This window comes from Saccopteryx bilineata, chromosome 7 (assembly GCF_036850765.1).
Source record: "Saccopteryx bilineata isolate mSacBil1 chromosome 7, mSacBil1_pri_phased_curated, whole genome shotgun sequence".
In the NCBI taxonomy this organism is placed as follows: domain Eukaryota; kingdom Metazoa; phylum Chordata; class Mammalia; order Chiroptera; family Emballonuridae; genus Saccopteryx; species Saccopteryx bilineata.
In genome coordinates this window covers 13,718,349-13,731,464 of record NC_089496.1, presented here as the reverse complement: position 1 = coordinate 13,731,464, position 13,116 = coordinate 13,718,349, and the positions used below count along the sequence as shown (strand labels likewise).

Sequence of the window (13,116 nt, the reverse complement as noted above, 5' to 3'; positions counted from 1 at the left end):
TTAAATAAGGAATTGGTAACCAAAAGATAAATTAAAATACATATAGGATTTAAAAATAAAATTCCAGGGTGTCAGAATCACCTGAGGAGCTGAATGACATTCCATCCAGAGGCCTACACCAGAGCTACTGCCTCTGACTATCTAGGGATAGAGCCCCAGCTAAGACACAACCAGGACTGAGACTAATTGCATTAACTAATGAACTTGGACCATTACCTGCATAATTGAAATACATACACAACTTTTATATCTCCTGGATTATAATATACATTCATATATACAAATATACATACATACCCATATAAACATACACATGAGTGTATGTGTGTCTATTTTTAGGCACTCTTTTCTATTCCCTTAGTTTAACTGTCTTCTGTCTCATCTTGCATAGTATTTTATCTGTAAATGAGGAAAATCCAAGAATATATTTAATATTGTGAGAATCAGTTAATAAATGTAATGTACTTAATTAATGTAATATACATTAATGTAATATACATTAATGTAATTAATACCTTACATTAATTAACATAATGTAATGTGCCTACATTAATTAATGCAGTGTGCACATAGTTAATGTAATGTTTGTGTCTGGCACATAATATGTTCTCACTAAGTGTTATCTGTTATTATTATTGCTTTATAATGTTTTAATGTCTAATAAGATGAGAATATCCTTATCAGTAATCTTCTTTTAAGTTAGTATTTTTGCTGGTTTATTTTCTAAATAAACTTTAGAATAATTTTGTCAAGTTTCAGAGAAAATTCTATTGAGATATTAATTGAAATTATATTAATATAAATTAATTTTTGAAAAATATATAGTTTTATAATATTTATATGATTTTCACTTTATCCAAGAATTAGTTACTAAGGATGTATTCAAATTTTCAATATCTAATTGTTACTTCTTTATTTATTTTTAGTTTTATGACATCATGGTACAAAATTATGGTGTGCACAATTTCTGCCTTTTGGAATTGAGTTTTTTCCTTAGTAGTAAGGGTGGTGGGGAAGATGAAGGTTCTGTTGTTTAGCATGTTAATATTATAACATATTCTGTGGAACTTAAGCTAATTCATTTTAGTATTCAAATTTTATGTCCCTTTTTTGTCAAAAGCTGAGTCTAACACAAAATTGCATGTTAATTGCATTCTTTTTGAATTTCTAATTTTTTTCCAAATTTTATTTTATTTTTTAAAGGTTTATTTGTTTGAGGAGAGAGAAAGGGGGATGGGATGGGGAGGAGCAGGAAGCATCGACTCCCATATGTGCCTTGACCAGGCAAACTTAGGGTTTCGAACTGGTGACCTCAGCATTCCAGGTTGGCGCTCTATCCACTGTGCAACCACTGATCAGGCTCTTTTTGCTTGATTTTGTATTTATGTTATATGTTGAATAACAATTCATAACTAAAATTAAAATAAATCAGACTGGTCTTGGATATTTATAGTATTTTTGTTTATATTTTTGTATCAAATGTTTGTTTGATAATTCTGTTGCAGAGGAGAAATCTAAGGCCAGTCTGATTTTTGTTTATAATACACACACATATATTTTTATATTCCTACATCATTACACCATTTCACTTTATACAATGTCAAGGGAGAAAGAGCATGATCCAAACATAAATAGTATTCTATATACTATATATCAAATCACATACAAAGCTTTTTTTATTCTTTTTCTACAGAATTGGTGATACGGGACTAAAGCAATTTCTTGATGGTCCTTCAAGCGTAAAAATAAGAGAGCTAAATTTAAGTAACTGTATCAATCTGAGTGATGCCTCTTTTGTGAAACTATCAGAGAGGTATGAGAAAACAATAAAAATTTATATTATGTCATTAGTAATTGTATATCTGCCAATAAAAGAGATACAAGAGCCCTGGCTGGTTGGCTCAGAGGTAGAGTGTTGGCCCAGTGTATGGAAGTCCGGGTTCAATTCCCAGCCAGAGCACACAGGTGAAGTGCCCATATGCTTCTCCACCCTTCCCCTTCTCCTTTCTCTCTATCTCTTTCTTCCCCTCCCGCAGCCAAGGCTCCATTGGAGCAAAGTTGGCCCGGGCGCTGAGGATGGCTCCATGGCCTCCACCTCAGGAGCTAGAATGGCTCTGGTTGGAATGGAGCAACACCCCAGATGGGCCGAGCATCGCTGTCTGGTGGACGTGCCGGGTGGATCCCGGCCGGGTGAATGCGGGAGTCTGTCTCTCTGCCTCCCTGTTTCTCACTTCAGAAAAATACGAGAGAGAGAGGGGGAGACAGAGAGAGAGAGAGAGAGAGAGAGATACGAGAGACCTTCCAAGTCATTTGGAAAACATCAGGGATGCCCAGAAGCTGGGCCAATACTCGGTGAAATCAAGTAAAAGTTATTGATTGAAGTTATAGACTAAACTAATCTTTTGATTGTATTTGAGATGTTTCTTATTAATTTCACCTCAGAGAAAGTTTGAAATGGAGTCATTCATAAAGTTATGAATATATAGTCATGAGTGACTTCCCTGTATTTTTCAAGGATATTATCTTTATGTATCTCTTTGCTCAAGCATTTCCTAAGAGATGTTCTACCTGGTGAGTTTATTCTTGTTGCTCATCAGGGGTCTTGTGTACACTAAGGGTCAAGTTCAATTCCTGTAGCAAACTCATAAGGAAGGGATAAGTGAGACACTTAACCATACACTTTTAGTGGTCATTCACTGTGTTACTTACATGATGTGGATGTGATAAATTTTTTCTTATTAGAAATAGCAATAAGAACCTTGACTGGGTAGTTTAGTTGGTTAGAGCATTGGCCTGATACACTAGATAGATGTCTCTATCTCTCTACCTTCCTCTTTCTCTCTCTAAAAATACCTAAGTAAAAAATTAAAAATTTTAAAAATAGGATGTTTAAAAAAATAAATTATACGTCATATAAGAATCCACTCCCTTTTATCCAACTTTGCAATGGCAAATTATTTTCCGCTTTTAAGTTTACTTTTAAGTCGAGAAAAGTGAAATCCTTGCTTTAATAGCAATTGCTTTCTCAGATAGTTTTTACGTGAAGTTGTTACTACAGTATAATTAAAAAGCTAAAGTTAATCTTTCATGCTGCTCTCTTTCAGCTGCCCTAACTTAAACTATTTGAATTTACGAAATTGTGAACATTTGACTGACTTAGGAATTGCATATATCGTAAACATCTTCTCCTTGATATCAATAGATCTCTCTGGAACAGATGTCTCTGATGAGGTAAAAAATAAAGTGTTCAGACCAGTTTAATAACATTGTATCTATAATATAATCATTTCCCATCTTGTGAACAATGGACAGAACCATAATTCTTTTTATTTCTTAAATTATTATATTACTAAAGGCAAGTTTAGGAGTATTGTTTCTGAAATAGTGATAGATGAGGTTATTTGTAAATCATGGTCTTGTTTCTCTGTTTTAAAAATGGCAAAATACTATATTGCGGCGAGGGTCCTGAAAGAGTGGAGTGTTACATGACAGATTGGAAATTTGCTTCACAATAGAAGTTGGTCAATGTGGAAATCATATATTTTAGATGGCTTAAGAATATTTTTCTTGTGGATTGCACATTCGATAAGACTACCTGGGTGCCTTGTGATCTAAGTCTAGTTCAAAACTGAAGTCTAGAAACGGCCTCATTAAATCTACAAAAGGACATACTTTAAGGAACTCATTTCCTGCAAGGTGCTGGTGCCACTCTTTAGAGTCAAAATGGAAGGCACACCCATCCCATCACTCTAGCACTGCCTCATTTATTAATCAAACAGAAAATGAACAGGAGAGATTTGCTTTCTTTCTGAAAGACTTTAATGGGCTGTAGTTAGATAAATAATGTACTGGCTTCTCTTGAGAATCAGTGCATTAAGAGGGATCTAAGAAGAAAACAGAGGGAGACTCTTCCCTCCATCTACCGGCTGAATCCCTATTAAACTCGCCAAATATCACCTGTCTGTGACGCCTTCTCTGAGAAGCCCGACCTTCCAGACAAGCCCAGGGACTTCTCTATGTGCATCTCTGGCCTGTTCCTCTGTTTCTTACTGCATCACTGATGTGTGTTATGTGTCCATCCTTCCCCATCATTCAGTGAGTTCTTTTAGATGAAGGACTATGTCTGTGCATTGGTTTAGGTTCTTCTCTTACTTTAAGAGTGTATTTAGATTCAGCCTTCATTCTGCTAGATGGCTTTCTCTCCCCTTCCTTGGAGTGTCAGTGATATGAGGGTGGACGTGGGGGACAGTTATATGTAGCCAGTTCATTATGGTGAAGCCAAGTCCTGTCTTCTGTCCAAGCTGGAATCCATTGAGATCTCTCAGGCCCATTTGGTCTTTGGTTGCCTGTCTAGGTAGATCCTTACATGTCTTCCTTGTGCAGCATCAAGGCCCCTTCAATTCTTCAGGTTCCCTTGTCATATGTGCTTTGCTCTGGGCTCTCCTGGGTCATGCAAGAGCACGGGGAATCTGGAGGCTGTCTTAGTTCATAGTCCTAGACATCTCCTGGAGACATTTTCCTGATCTCAGGGTATATTTACCCTCAAAACCATACCTCACCCCTGTTTCACTCTGCTATAGAATGGCTGACTCATGGTAGCTAGATTCTAGTTGGCTTTGTGCTTATGGGGCATTTGTGAGCTTCTGAAGGGTCAGAAGGAAAAGGCCAGGGTTGTCTTCCACCTTCCTTTGCATCATCATTAGCAACTGTATTTCTTTGAAGGTTGACTGTCTAGTCAGGCCATCTGTGGTTGCAGCTTCCATGGGTAACCTTGGTCCCTGGACTCCAGTAACACCATCTTTTCCCATTGTACTCTCACATTGGGTTAATAGTGGCTTCCCACTGCTGCTAACCTAGATTGTGTCATCATCCTTTAGGATTCTCAGTTTCTCTTCTACCCATGTAGCCAATTTCCTGCCACAATTAAATTTCCTCAGTTTTTTTTTTAAATAAATTTTTATTAATGGTAATGGGATGACATTAATAAATCAGGGTACATATATTCAAAGAAAACATGTCTAGGTTATTTTGTCATTAAATTATGTTGCGTACCCCTCGCCCAAAGTCAGATTGTCCTCCGCCACCCTCTATCTAGTTCTCTGTGCCCCTCCCCCTCCCCCTAACTCTCTCCCTCCCTCCCTCCCATGTCCTCCCTCCCCCCACCCCTGGTAACCACCACACTCTTGTCCATGTCTCTTAGTCTCATTTTTATGTTCCACCAATGTATGGAATCATGTAGTTCTTGTTTTTTTCTGATTTACTTATTTCACTCCTTATAATGTTATCAAAATCCCACCATTTTGCTGTAAATGATCTGATGTCATCATTTCTTATGGCTGAGTAGTATTCCATAGTGTATATGTGCCACATCTTCTTTATCCAGTCTTCTATTGAAGGGCTTTTTGGTTGTTTCCATGTCTTGGCCACTGTGAACAGTGCTGCAATGAACATGGGGCTACATGTGTCTTCACGTATCAATGTTTCTGAGGTTTTGGGGTATATACCCAGTAGAGGGATTGCTGGGTCATAAGGTAGTTCTATTTTCAGTTTTTTGAGGAACCACCATACTTTCCTCCATAATGGTTGTACTACTTTACAGTCCCACCAACAGTGAATAAGGGTTCCTTTTTCTCCACAGCCTCTCCAACATTTGCTATTACCCGTCTTGTTGATAATAGCTAATCTAACAGGAGTGAGGTGGTATCTCATTGTAGTTTTGATTTGCATTTCTCTTAATAACTAATGAAGCTGAGCATCTTCATATATCTGTTGGCCATTTGTATCTCTTCCTGGGAGAAGTGTCTGTTCATGTCCTCTTCCCATTTTTTTATTGGATTGTTTGTTTGTTTGTTGTTGAGTTTTATGAGTTCTTTGTAAATTTTGGATATTAGACCCTTATCTGAGCTGTTGTTTGAAAATATCATTTCCCATTTAGTTGGCTGTCTGTTTATTTTGATATCAGTTTCTCTTGCTGAGCAAAAACTTTTTATTCTGATGTAGTCCCATTCATTTATCTTTGCCTTCACTTCTCTTGCCATTGGAGTCAAGTTCATAAAATGTTCTTTACAACCCAGGTCCATGATTTTAGTACCTATGTCTTCTTCTATGTACTTTATTGTTTCAGGTCTTATATTTAGGTCTTTGATCCATTTTGAATTAATTTTAGTACACGGGGACAGGCTGTAGTCGAGTTTCATTCTTTTGCATGTGGCTTTCCAGTTTTCCCAACACCATTTGTTGAAGAGGCTTTCTTTTCTCCACTGTGTGTTGTTGGCCCCTTTATCAAAGATTATTTGACCATATATATGTGGTTTTATTTCTGGGCTTTCTATTCTGTTCCATTGGTCTGAGTGTCTATTTTTCTGCCAATACCATGCTGTTTTGATTATCGTGGCCCTATAATAAAGTTTAAAGTCAGGTATTGTAATGCCCCCAGCTTCATTCTTTTTCCTTAGGATTGTTTTGGCTATTTGGGGTTTTTTATAGTTCCATATAAACCTGATGATTTTTTGTTCCATTTCTTTAAAAAATCTCATAGGGATTTTGATGGGAATTGCATTAAATTTGTATATTGCTTTGGGTAATATGGCCATTTTGATTATATTTATTCTTCCTATCCAAGAACAAGGAATATTTTTCCATCTCATTGTATCTTTTTCGATTTCCCTTAACAATGCTTTGTAGTTTTCATTATACAGGTCCTTTACATTCTTTGTTATGTTTATTCCTAGGTATTTTATTTTTTTTGTTGCAATCGTGAAGGGGATTATTTTTTTGAGTTCGTTTTCTAATATTTCATTGTTGGCATATAGAAAGGCTATGGACTTTTGTATGTTAATTTTGTATCCTGCGACCTTACTGTATTGGTTTATTGTTTCTAATAATCTTTTTGTGAAGTCCTTCGGGTTTTCGATGTATAGGATCATATCATCAGCAAAAAGTGATACCTTTACGTCTTCTTTTCCTATATGGATGCCTTTTATTTCTTTGTCTTGTCTGATTGCTCTGGCCAGAACTTCTAGCACCATGTTAAATAAGAGTGGAGAGAGTGGACAACCCTGTCTTGTTCCTGATTTAAGGTAGAAAGTCCTCAGTTTTATGCCGTTTAATATGATGTTGACTGATGGTTTATCATATATGGCCTTTATCATGTTGAGATATTTTCCTTCTATACCCATTTTGTTGAGAGTCTTAAACATAAAATTGTGTTGTATTTTATCAAAAGCCTTTTCTGCATCTATTGATAAGATCATGTGGTTTTTGTTCTTTGTTTTGTTGATATGGTGTATTACGTTAACCGTTTTGCGTATGTTGAACCATCCTTGAGATTCTGGGATGAATCCCACTTGATCATGATGTATTATTTTTTTAATATGTTGTTGTATTCGGTTTGCCAGTATTTTGTTTAGTATTTTAGCATCTGTATTCATTAGAGATATTGGTCTGTAGTTTTCTTTCTTTGTGCCATCCTTGCCTGGTTTTGGTATGAGGGTTATGTTGGCCTCATAAAATGTGTTTGGAAGTATTGCTTCTTCTTCAATTTTTTGGAAGACTTTCAGTAGAATAGGAACCAAGTCTTCTTTGAATGTTTGATAGAATTCACTAGTATAACCGTCTGGGCCTGGACTTTTATTTTTGGGGAAGTTTTTAATAGTTTTTTCTATTTCCTCCCTGCTGATTGGTCTGTTTAGGCTTTCTGCTTCTTCATGACTCAGTCTAGGAAGGTTGTATTGTTCTAGGAATTTATCCATTTCTTCTAGATTGTTGTATTTGGTGGCATATAATTTTTCATAGTATTCTACAATAATTCTTTGTATTTCTATGATGTCTGTGGTGATCTCTCCTCTTTCATTTTGGATTTTATTTATTTGAGTCCTGTACCTTTTTTCCTTGGTGAGTCTTGCCAAGGGTTTGTCAATTTTGTTGATCTTTTCAAAGAACCAGCTCCTTGTTTTATTGATTTTTTCTATAGTTTTTCTGTTCTCTATTTCATTTATTTCTGCTCTGATTTTTATTATCTCCTTTCTTCGGCTGGTTTTGGGTTGTCTTTGTTCTTCTTTTTCTAGTTCCTTAAGGTGTGAAGTTAAGTGGTTTACTTCGGCTCTCTCTTGTTTGTTCATATAGGCCTGAAGTGATATGAACATTCCTCTTATTACTGCTTTTCCTGCATCCCAGAGATTCTGATATGTCGTATTTTCATTTTCATTTGTCTGTATATATCTTTTGATCTCTGCGCTTATTTCTTCTTTGACCCATTCATTTTTTAGAAGTATGTTGTTTAGTTTCCACATTTTTGTGGGTTTTTCCCCCTCTTTTTTGCAGTTGAATTCTAGTTTCAAGGCTTTATGATCAGAAAATATGCTTGGTACAATTTCAATTTTTCTAAATTTGCTGATATTGTCTTTGAGGCCCAACATATGGTCAATTCTTGAGAATGTACCATGTACACTAGAGAAAAATGTATACTCTGTCGCTTTGGGATGAAGTGTCCTGTAGATGTCTATCATATCCAGGTGTTCTAGTATTTCGTTTAAGGCCACTATATCTTTATTGATTCTCTGTTTGGATGACCGATCTAGAGCCGTCAGTGGTGTATTGAGGTCTCCAAGTATGATTGTATTTTTGTTAGTTTTTGTTTTAAGGTCAATAAGTGGCTGTCTTATATATTTTGGTGCTCCTTGGTTTGGTGCATATATATTAAGGATTGTTATGTCTTCTTGATTCAACTTCCCCTTAATCATTATGAAATGACCATTTTTGTCTCTGAGTACTTTTTCTGTCTTGTAGTCAGCATTATTAGATATGAGTATTGCTACACCTGCTTTTTTTTTTGGATGTTGTTTGCTTGGAGTATTGTTTTCCAGCCTTTCACTTTGAATTTGTTTTTATCCTTGTTGCTTAGATGTGTTTCCTGTAGGCAGCATATAGTTGGATTTTCTTTTTTAATCCATTCTGCTACTCTGTGTCTTTTTATTGGTAAGTTTAATCCATTTACATTTAGTGTAATTATTGACACTTGTAGGTTCCCTACTGCCATTTTATAAATTGCTTTCTGTTAGTTTTGTATCTAGTTTGATTCTTCTCTTTTGTTTTTCTATCATTTGTTTGTGTTTGTTTGTGTTCCATACTTCTTTCCTCTGTTGCTACCTTTTTTAAGTCAAGTGTTTTTGTGGTGGTTTTTTCAAGGGTGGTTACCATTAAGTAATGAAAAGGGTACCTACCATATTCATTGTAGTACCCTATCTTATAAGTATTTCTGCACTTCATCGTCCTTTGCTACTGTTAATCTCCATCCTCTCCCCCCTTTTTTTCCTTTGTTGTCACAGTTTAAGTTTGGTTTTATTGTGTTCTTGGTGGAGCTGTTACTTGTGGTGTTGTTTTCTTTTGTTCTTTGAATCTGATTGGAAAACCCCCTTTAGTATTTCCTGGAGTGGGGGCTTTCTGTTGATAAATTCTCTCATCTTTTCTGTATTTGTGAATGTTTTTATATCTCCTTCATACTTGAAGGATAGCTTTGATGGGTATAGTATTCTTGGCTGAAAGTTCCTCTCTTTCAGGGCTTTAAATATTGGGGTCCACTCTCTTCTAGCTTGTAGAGTTTCTGCTGAGAAATCTGATGATAATCTAATAGGCCTTCCTTTATATGTTGTACTCTTCTTTTCCCTGGCTGCCTTGAGAATTTTTTCTTGGTCATTGGTTTGTGTCATCTTTATTATGATGTGCCTTGGAGTGGGTTTGTTGGGGTTAAGAAAACTCGGTGTTCTGTTTGCTTCTTGAATTTGAGGCTTTAGTTCTTTCCACAGGCTTGGGAAGTTCTCATCTATTATTTGTTTGAGTATATTCTCCATTCCATTTTCTTTCTCTTCTCCCTCTGATATACCTATTATTCTTATGTTATTCTTTCTGATGGAGTCAGACAATTCCTGTAGGGCTTTCTCGTTTTTTATTATTTTTGAGTCTCTTTCTTCTTCTCTCTGTTGTGCCTCAAGTTGTTTGTCTTCTATTTCACTAATCCTATCTTCAATCTGGGCTGTTCTGTTAGCTAAGCTTGTTACCTCGTTTTTCAGCTCGTGAATTGAGTTTTTCATTTCTGTTTGATTTGTTTTAATAGTTTCAATTTCCTTGGTAATATATTCTTTGTGTTCATTGAGTTGTTTTCTGATCTCCCTATATTGCCTTTCTGTGTTTTCTTGTATATCTCTGAGTATTTTTAAGATTTCTATTTTAAATTCTCTGTCATTTAGCTCCAAGGCTTCCAATATGTTAAGTCTTTTCTCCATAGATTTTTCCACATCTATTTGTGTTACCTCTCTTTCTTTTGTATCCATAATATTCGATTTCCTCTTTCTTATTGGCATCTGAGGGTGGTCTTGTTGATAGCACTAATTAGAATTAATAAAGAGTAAAAAGTAAAAAAAAAAAAAGGTAAAACACCCCACAAAAAAACCCAGTAATAATTTATTATTTCCCCCTTTTTTCTTTCTTCTCTTTCCCTCCTCTCCCCTCCTCAGGGAAATATTGTGCCTATAATGGAGGGCCTGATTTTGAGTGAAGAGTTCAAGGGGCAAAAAAAGGGAGTAGGGACCTACTAAATGCAAAAAAAAAAAAAAAAAAAGGAAGAAAATCTAAGACAAGCATAAGATGATTTGCTTGTAAGTGATGGTCAACTAAGAGATATAATGAGAGGGATAAGAGGGAACCAGAAAAAAGGACCAAAAAAAGAATAATAAAGAAGAAAAAAATAAAAATAATAAGTAAAAATCTGTTGTATTAAGTGGAGCGAAGACTAAATACAATGGAGACCTTGGGTTGGAAGGACCCAAAATGCCCCAAAAATAAACAAACAAGAAAAAAACAAAAACAAAAGCAAAAAAGAAAAATAAAGCCAAAAAAAGCCTTGAGTTCCAAATTAACTAATTTGTTCGTGATTGAGGATTAAATGGGAGGAAAGTAAAACGAGAAAAGAAAAAACGAATAGAAAGGAAAAAATAAGAAAAAGAGAAAAACTAAGGAAGAAATAAAAAAGGAAGAGAAAAAAACAAAATAAAGCAAAACAAAAAAAAAACAAAAGAGGAGAGAGTGAGAGTTAAGTGTTTTGGAGTATAACCTTAAAGGAGGGTGAGGATGAAGAAGAGAAATAAAATGTAACACTCATGGGTAGTGTAGTTCAAGAAAAGGGAAGCATAAGATGGGCAGAGAATAGAAGGACCGAGGTGGAGGAAATAAAGGCAATAAGATAGAAGAAACAAACAACAACAACAAAAAAATTGGTGGAACAAGTTGTAAAGTCTGTGGATTTTTCTTGATTTTGAGAGGTTAACTTCTTCCTTTTTCTTTTCTCTCCCTCTTCCTGGTCGGTGACTCTGTACCCCAGGCTCTGCCCCTGTGTCACACTTAGGTAGGGATTTGCAGTTGATGGGATTCTATGGCAATGTCATATAATTGGCTTTAGTCTTGCTGGTAGTCAAGGCATGTTGGCGTTTGCAGGGTCCAATGATGAGAGAGTTTGCTTTCCTGGATTCTCTCTCCTAGTTCCCCCTTCCTGAATTAGCAGCCTGGTGATCCAGCTATAAGGCTGCAACTGCTTCTGCCTGGGGAGTAAGAGGCTCAAAGAGCTGGGAAATCCCCACTCTATCCCCACTCAGTGCAAGGCTTTGGGAAAGGCTCTGACAGTCAGGGCCTCCAGTGTAATCAGGCGGGGGTGGGAGTCAATTGTTGTCAAGGTGACTGTTCAGCGCCTAGCATTCAGTTGGACCTCTCAACCCAGGCTTTCCACACTTTGTAGCCTGTTTTGGCTGGGAAGAAGAGGCACTAGTCTCTGCTTGAGACTAGTGTAGTATAGATCTTATTATCTGCCAAGTCCTTCTTGTTAGCGTTTATCCCTGAATATGGAGGCTCTATCAATCAGAAGTTGCCCCCGCCCCTTTAGCGAGAGGCACTAAAAAATATCACGCCTCTTGTCTTGGGTTGCTGAACTGAGAGAGATCTTATCAATTAGAACTGAGGGTGCACAGATTTCATGGGTTAAGCTAATTTCAGTGATTGGGTCGCAGCTGTGCTCCCGAAGGTATTTTAGGCTGCCTGCGCGCGCCCCTCCCCCAACGCTTGATTGTTAGCTTGAATGGCTGGGTGAGGTGCCCCGCCCACAGAGAGAATCTCCCAAGTAGGGAAGACCACCCTGGTGCCTCTCCCGCTCGCCCTGCCGCTGGCAGCTGGATCGCACCAGGCGCAGGATTATGGGGCACCCTGGGTGTGCGGGCCAGTAGGGCACTCTGGGCGCGTGGAATGCCCAGGGCACGCGCGCGAATGGGGTGCTCCAGGCACCGGTGGCTGGCGACTCTCACTCGCAGTGCGCGGGCCGCTGGGAACATTAGCGGTGCTCGCTCTGCAACCGGACCGGGCGCGTGCCGGCGGCTGCTCGCGGCTCCCGAGTGTGGGCGGTGCTCGCTCTGCAACCGGACCGGGCGCGCGCCCGCGGCTGCTCGCTGCTCCGAAGTGTGGGCGGTGCTCGCTCTGCAACCGGACCGGGCGCGTGCCCACGGCTGCTCGCTGCTCTGAAGTGTGGGTGGTGCTTGCTCTGCAACTGGACCGGGCGCGCGCCCGCGGCTGCTTGCGGCTCCCGAGTGTGGGCTGACTCACCACAGGCGCACTCCCTCGTGGCTTGAATGAACGTCGCTGCGGTAGCTTCCTCCACACCCTCGTCTCTCAGATTCAAGTGATAACAGTCCTTTCGCTTTCAGTTTGTGTGGAACTCCGGAATGCTCCGAGGATAAATTTTTCTGTTTCTAGTTGATAAATTTGTTGTGATTTAGGGGAGATCTGTCAGACGCGCTGCTCACGGCACCATTTCCGTGACGTCACTCAAATTTTCTCAGTTTTAAATAGAGTTGTTTCTGTTTTCCTCATTAGATCTTAGCTGACACATGATGAGCACAGGACAACTCTGATGCTCCATTGCTTTTTGCAACCCTACCAGGGAAAGGTGGGATGGTTCCTCTTTACTTAGATAACCGATCCAATCAGGAGTTTCCAGCCTTCACTCCAGCTGAACATAGTCCAGGGAGGTGAGCATACAGCCCAGGGAGGTACAGCACAGAGTCCAGGGAGGTGAGCACA

The 13,116-nt window shown here is 38.2% G+C and overlaps 1 protein-coding gene across 1 annotated transcript in view; it reads left to right on the top strand.

Annotated features, from left to right (window-relative positions):
* The window catches only part of FBXL13 (F-box and leucine rich repeat protein 13), a 327,926-nt gene that overhangs the window by 226,265 nt on the left and 88,545 nt on the right, over positions 1-13,116 (top strand). Inside the window, exons 16-17 of the mRNA XM_066240027.1 lie at positions 1,694-1,813; positions 3,105-3,231. Of these exons, the coding sequence (XP_066096124.1) occupies positions 1,694-1,813; positions 3,105-3,231 (247 nt within the window). The remainder of the gene's footprint in view (positions 1-1,693; positions 1,814-3,104; positions 3,232-13,116) is intronic.